The 7,674-nt window shown below is 42.8% G+C and overlaps 1 protein-coding gene across 1 annotated transcript; it reads right to left on the reverse strand.

Moving 5' to 3' along the window:
* Nucleotides 1-4,414: 4,414 nt before the first annotated feature.
* LOC109487000 (monocarboxylate transporter 13-like) lies at nt 4,415-7,162 on the reverse strand. Its single transcript, XM_019790915.1, has 4 exons — nt 6,626-7,162; nt 6,183-6,326; nt 5,174-5,983; nt 4,415-4,659 (listed from the first exon to the last, which is right to left on the reverse strand). The coding sequence occupies exons 1-4, from the start codon at nt 6,831-6,833 to the stop codon at nt 4,415-4,417; spliced, it is 1,407 nt and encodes a 468-aa protein (XP_019646474.1). The 5' UTR covers nt 6,834-7,162.
* Nucleotides 7,163-7,674: the final 512 nt, after the last annotated feature.

The raw sequence follows: 7,674 nt of genomic DNA on the forward strand, positions 1-7,674 counted from the left end.
GTAAGGTTGGTGTTTTATAACATCCTTAGGCCACACCGACCTAATTTTATGGATGACATCCGCGCGCGCATTGATTTCGCCTGTTGTCCAAAAAAAAAAAAAGATCACGCCCTCTGAGGCTCTGGCCTGGCTCTAGGCCTGGGTAGTCCATGGTAGTTAGCGACAATAGGGAGCCGGAGGTAACTATGGAGGATGATACTCAGGTTACCAAATCTCCACGACTCAATACCTTAGTACGTACGTACAGTGCCGATTCATAAATTCCGCGAATAGCCAGCATTTGCCGGCTTGTCGTATACGTATACGTCGCTATGCACTGCCGCAAATTCACAATACCCGCTTCGTATTCCTGTGGTTTAGTAGCATTTTTATTCTTGGTCGGAATTTTTTTTTCGCCCGCGTGCACTAATTTGGGGATCTTCAGAGGATGTCATCCTTACGTGACCTTTCAGTGGATTTAAGTGGTGTTCTGTTATGAAGAAACGCCCAAATAATCGCAGCCGTTAACTTTCAGTGATTAACTTGTTAGTTGAGTTGAGGTGAGGTGAGGTGACGAGAGGTGAGGTGAGGTGACGAGAGACATACTTTGTCGACAAATGTACCGATTTTGTATTCACGTAAAAGCCATAGGAATACCTTGATAGAAAATACAGAAAATTGAATGGAAATTACCTACACAATATATATCAATGGTTTATTTAAATAACATTGATGTCACAAAACATTGCAGCCAAAACGGATGAATTGCGTCAGGACAATTACAATAATTCAAATAGACGTGATTAAAACATATTTACATATAATAAACAGATATAAAATGTTATGTACAGAATTTAAAAGATTGTCTGTTACTGCGACAATTAAAACAATTTACAGCGTATCTATACAAAATTGTCAACAGGAAATAGAAATGGTTAAGTGCACTATAATGTCTCACTGATTCACAATACATTTCTATCTTTTAATAAACTGTCATTTTACATCTTACGCTAGACTTAAAGTTATCGCTGTTAAAACCATTGAATGACCTTTCCTTTGATAGAATTGATGTTCGGATCAGTAATTATAGGTTCCACCCAAGAATACGACACCTAATTTAGCCTCCAAAACAGGGTTCTAGGCGGTTTTTCTTTGCTAATCATGAGCTATTTTCTGGTTTTGTATCAGTTGTTATTGTGGTGGGTTTCTAAACATCTTTAGGCTAGATGACTGTTAAAACTGCGGTATCAGGACTAGCGTACAATCAGAAAACAGCACAGGATAAGCAAAAGGACCCGCCAAGAAGCCTGCCTGCGGAGGCTAGAAAGGTCTTGGGCGGTCCCGAAGTCTCGGCTAGTCAGTCTTACTCTCGACATCGACTACCGAAGCTCCACGACTGAAGATCTCAGTACATACGGACAGTGCAGATTCATAAATTCCGCAAAAAGTCAGCATGTGCCGGCTTGTCGTATACGTTGCTATGTATTGCCGCAAACACCAAATATATATGCCGCAGTACCAGCTTTGTATTCCTGTGGTTTAGTAGCATTTTTATTTTTGGCTGGAATTTTCTTTTTATTCGCCCGCGCGCACTAATTTGGGGGTCTTCAGAGGATGTCATCCATAAAATTAAGACGGTGTGGCCTTAGGTGGACGATGCCAGATGGAGTTAGTCTAAAATAGCCAAAAAGTCCAAAACTACATTATTTTTGAGTTGTGCATACAAAATGTGTCGACGGATATCTATGGGCCCAAAGTACTCCTTCAAGTCATTTGTCAAGTCATTTGTTTGTAATGCCAGGGTACAAGAGCCCAGAATATACATTTTTGATACCTATCGTATAGAGTAAAGTCTGAAAATGGAACGGACAATTCAGCGATATCGTAAGTAAGTACTAGTACTTGACAAAATTCCACAGTACCCCCTCCCCCGTGCTTACCTTCCTCGTTCGTTTACGTACGGAACTGTTCTCTCGTACAAAAGACTTACGATCGTCTTAATCTCTTGAGTGTCAACTCTTCAAGGTCAATGTCCTGTTACTGTAACGCGCGCAACTGTCTCAAGATCCGGGCCACCAGATCTCCAGCTATTTCGCAGCCATCTTAAAAATTTAATTGCGATCTTGCCTTTCCACTCCATATATCAAGGCTGACACCTTGTGACCTCTTACCTGAGCTAACCTGTCCATAGGCCAGGCGTTACCAAGAAATTTTCCGGCTATGTCTGACAAAGCCCCCTAAGTCATACCCATTTTTGACATGGGACGACGGATTTGGGACTTGACTTTTTGTTGGCTGTAAATGTATTAAGTGGTGTAATGTTTGTATCTGACATCGTTAAAAGACACTGATGAACACTGGTAAAGGTGACAATTAACAATTCATGGATTTTAAAACCTCTTACTTCGTTAAATGATTCTCGTTATAGAATTCTTACACTCTCTTTAAGTTGTTAAAATATACACAAAGTATGGTTACAGCAGTTTTATTGCAATGATATTGCAGTGAAATAAGTCCTTTAAACAGCTTTCACTAGTTCTGATGATCTCATCATGAGTATGCAAAGGCAATACTGTAGCTTGCTAGCAAACACAGCTGCAAGATGATTATAAGTCTGATTATTGGTAGCGTCAAATTATCTTCCAAATTTTTCACCAATCAAGCTTAAATCAGCAATCTTCAACACATCTCCAGATACTTACAACACATGAACAGAACACCTCCTAGGATAGAACTGATGAAGGACGTGATCCCGGCACTCTCCTGGAAAACTTCCCGGAACTCTCTATAGAACACTCCGAATGACTTCAAGGTCCCGATTGCCAGCATGTTAAGGAAGAACGTTGCGATCACCACTACCCAACCCCACCCACCATCTGGCGGCCTGTCAACGGATCGCACTTTGGACATTTTGGTGTCTGTGTTGGGGACACTGACAGGAAGTCCCAGAAAGGTCCCTCAATTTCCTGCTGTATGTATCCCTGTCTTATGGAAGCTAGAGGGAAAACGTACACATGCAGAATTTTAGCAGTGAGAATTTCAAAATAAGTAAATAAAACAAGATGTCCACAAAAACTCGAAATATATCAGCGATGTATGAGATCTTCGATTTCGATACGTACGGTTTGTGTTTTATAACGTCCTTAGGTGGACGATGCCAGATGGAGTTAATCTAAAATAGCGAAAAAGTCCAAAACTACATTATTTATGAGTTGTGCATACCATATGTGTCAACGGATATCTATGGGCATATACCCTTCAAGGAATTTCAAGTCATTTGGTTGTAATACTAGGGTACAAGAGCCCAGAATATACATTTTTGATACCTATGGTATAGAGTTAAGTCTGAAAATGGAACGGACAATTCAGCGATATCGTAAGTACTAGTACTTGACAAATTTCCACAGTACCCCCCCCCCGTGCCTTATCTTCCTCGCTCGTTTAAGTACGGAACTCTTCTCTCGTACAAAAGACTTACGATCGTCTTAATCTCTTGAGTGTCAACTCTTCAAGGTCAATGTCCTGCGTCTTATTCCAATGGACAAGTTCCTGATTCTTCCTAGTTCTGTAACGCGAGCAACTGTCTCAAGATCCGGACCACCAGATCTCCTGCTACTTCGTAGCCATCTTTAAACATTTGATTACGATCTTGTCTTTTCACTCTATAAAAACCAAGAATTACACCAGGTGACCGCTTACATGACCTTTTCTGGCTGAGTCTATCAAGGCCCCATAAGCCATGACCATTTGTGACATAGGATGACGGATTTGGGACTTGACTTTTTGTTGGCTGTAAATGTGTTAAGTGGTGTAATGCTTGTATCTGACATTGTTAAAAGGCACCGAGGAACGCTAGCCTGGGTTAAAGGTGACAATGAACAACACCAAGCTAATCATGGATGTTAAAACCTCTTACTTCGTTAAATGATTCTCGTTGTAGAATTCTTCCACTCTCTTTAAGTAGTTAAAAATATACACAAAATATGATTACCAAAAATGGATAATACAGCAGTTTTATTGCACAAGTATTCATGATTATGTACTTGCCACAATTGATACTGACAAAAAACACATTCCTTAAATTTTTTATACAAAGGCTAACAATACTGTAGCTTGTTTTTCCTTATTCCGACCCATATATTACAATATAAGTGACTTTGCTTTACAAGTATCTGCGCTGCCTTAAGTTTTACGCCTTCTACTGATAGACGCCTGCATATTCTTCCAGTGGTGATAAAAATCAAACCCCAGTCACTTGTACTTACTACCACTTTGACGGATAAACGGATCCGACTCACACCTTTGGGGTTTAGGGTTGTGTATATCTCTGCCTATAGCCCTTGGGCCACACAGTCGTGCAAACGCTACAGCGGGGGCTAGCCTGCACTAGTAGGTTACACCCATATGTAACCTACTAGTATATAGTATATACCCATCATCCCTGAAAACCAGGGTTGCTTTGGCCTGATGAGTCACTCCTACCAGTTTCTGTACCCAGATTTCTGAATGCGACTATCTTGATTCCGTCCTGATTGGGCTCACTGGTGTCAGAACTAAGAGAGGATGACCCTCTTGTTGTTGAACAGGGAATGACGAAAAGCACGACCGCAGACAGGAAGATGAAGATACCAGCCGCGTAGAAAGACATGTCGTAGTTGCCTGTTGCGTCATAGAGCCAACCTGGCAGTGGGTAAACGGCAAAATAGTAGACCTTGAGTCATTGATTGTGTTCTATATACAGTCAAACTTTCGACCACCCATGGACCGAGGAAACATGGTCTTCTTAAGAACCAAAAAAGCCCGTCGACGGGTCAAGACAAAGAAAAAGAAACCCGTAATATACCCATTGATCCAATATGACCCAGCTGGTGCCATTGCGCAAATACTGTCTATTGTGGAAATTAATGGCAAACTAACCTATTTCTCAATATTTCTCGCTAGTTATCGTCAAAAAACGTTTTCTGTCACACGTCTGAAAATGTCGCTGGCGCCATAGGCAGAGATTGGACCATGTGTGGTCCCCAATAGTGCCGGACGCGTTGGATAGGCGGTCGGCTTTAGCAAGTCCCTTACTACTTAACACGCCTATGGGGCAATACTATTTTACTAAAGGCGTATAACGTTACTTTTTCTGTAACTGACCATTTAGGAGTGTAAATGAAGAGAAATAGACAAGTGATAACCCTGTGCGTACCTGCAATAGGTGGCCCGAGTAGGTAGGCGGCCCCCTCGAAGACAAGCGCCCACCCAAGACCACTGGAAATCCTGGAAACGCTGCTGTATGTCTTCACCATTACAGCTATGAGCGCGTTGAAGGTGCCCGAGAAAAATCCGTACAACACCATGCACACCACAAGGCCCGTGTAGGTTCTCCCGAACGGTATGGCGATGTTAAGTATGGCCAGTCCGGTATTGCCAATCATGTAATAGTAGAGCTTACTGATGTGTACCCTGTCCGACAGCCACCCGTGTAAGGGCCTTGACACCGCCTCTGAGATTCCCAAGATTGACAGTAGAAAAGCGGCTGGCGTCTTCTCCACTCCAACGTGTTGAGCATGGGCTACAAGGTGCACAAAAATCATGGAGTTGCCCAGCGAGGTTCCAAATAACGACACACAGTAAACAAGAAAAGGACGGTGTTTCAGTAAGGTCACGTCGAACGCTTCCACGACTTTCTCATAGAAATGAAAAATCCTTTTCTTTGGTTCTTGATCAGTACTACCCTGGGGTTCGATGTCGACTTTTTCTTCCTTGCGATCCTCTTTGAGATGTATGGGTCTCATTAGGGCACCACAGACGCAGCCGTTCAATGGTATGCCGGCCACAATTAGTAAAGCCCCTCTCCACCCGAATTCGTCGATGAGGAACTGATAGAGAGGAGGAAAAGCGAAGATGCCGATCCCCGTTCCACAAACTCCGATCCCATTGGCTGTGGCGTGCCGCTTGTCAAAATAGCGTCCAATCATAGCCAGACTTGGTGAGAACATCAGGGACAACCCAAATCCTGAAGAATGTAATTATAGATAAAACTTAACGATAAAACTTGTTAACCTTAGGCATGGATGAACCAGATGTAGCAGTAAGGAATTCTTTACTCAAATGAAATCTTTCCTCGGACCTTTTTGCAAACCTCCATATGTTTGTCGGGATATATGAGCATTTCATAATTATCGAAAAACACACCGAGGCAGACAAACACTTACCTGTGAGAACCCCCACGCTAAAGAACAAGTGTATCATCGTCTGCGCGAAGAAGCTGACGACAAGCCCCACGGCAGAAATGACGCCCCCTGCGATGATCACAGTACGGCAGCTGGTCAGGTTGCTCAGAGCACCGGCAAACACAGCTGTAAGATTGCGCATGATGGTCAGGCATACTTACCTGGCAAAGATTGTGCATTAGCGTCTATCAAAGCCGAGTAGAGTGGCTTATAGTCATGTAACCCTTAATCTTAAGGGTCGACTACCGTTTGGTCTTCACTTTTGTTTGGATGTCCTTCCATCAAAAAAGCATCAAAATCTTATTATTAGTAGCGTTGAATTATTTTCAAAACTTTTAACGAATCGTTATTATTCCTCGTCAGGGGGTCGATCAAGCTTCAATCATCAAGCTTCAATGCATCACCAGTGTATGATGTATACTCACAACACATCAACAGCACAGCTCCTAGGATAGAACTGATGAAGGACGTGATTCCGGCACTCTCCTGGAAAACCTCCCGGAACTCTGCGAAGAACACTCCGAAAGACTTCATGTTCCCGATCACCAGCATGTTGACAAAGAACGTGCTGGCCACCACTACCCAACCCCACCCGCCGTCTGGAGGTCTGTCAGCGGATCGCACTTTGGACATTTTGGTGCGTGTGTGTTTGTATTTCTGTGCTTTTACTTTTAAACTGACAGGAAATCACTGGCCCAAAAGGTTCCAGAAAAGGTTATCTCATATCCTGTCTAGGCTGAATTTTTCCTGCCATACACATGCCTGTTGCCTTATGGGAGCTGGAGGGTAAAGGCAAAGACAAAGTTGTATCAGTGAGAAATTAAAAAAAACGAACATGAATAAGAATTCGATAGAAAAACTCTAGATATTTCACGGAGCTATGAGATCTTCGATTCGATCGTAAGGTCGATGACTTGGGCACCGACACAAAGGTCGTTTGGTACCGGTCGTCCTTGAGTGGACAAATGTCGCAACAAAGCTGGTTACACCCAGGACGGTTATACCGGCTATACGAATACAAAATTCTTAAGGCTATACATAATGTTTTACCGTACAAAACGGATTAACAGTTAAGCGATGATATGTCATAAGAAAGACCGCACTTGACAGTGCCTTACCGGGCTTCCTCGCTCGTATACGTACTGAACTCTTCTCTCGCACAATAGACTTCCAATCGGCTTGATGCTTAATCTCGCATGTTAACGCTTCAAGGATAATGTCCTGTATCGTTAACTTATCCGATGAGCTAGTCTCAGAGTCGTTCTAGTCCTCTGACCCATACAGGTGTCTCCAGATGTAGATCCGGGCCACTAGGTCTCCTGCTATTTCGTGACCGCCTTGAAGAATGTTATCTCACCCATGTCTTTTTACACTATAAATAACAAGAGTGACACCGAGTCAAAGGTGATCTCAGGTGAGATCTTGCTACATGTAACCCGGACCTGTTTTTCTACTTTCATGTCTGTCATATATG

Source organism: Branchiostoma belcheri, unplaced genomic scaffold (assembly GCF_001625305.1).
Source record: "Branchiostoma belcheri isolate BF01 breed outbred unplaced genomic scaffold, Haploidv18h27 scaffold85, whole genome shotgun sequence".
In the NCBI taxonomy this organism is placed as follows: Eukaryota; Metazoa; Chordata; class Leptocardii; order Amphioxiformes; family Branchiostomatidae; genus Branchiostoma; species Branchiostoma belcheri.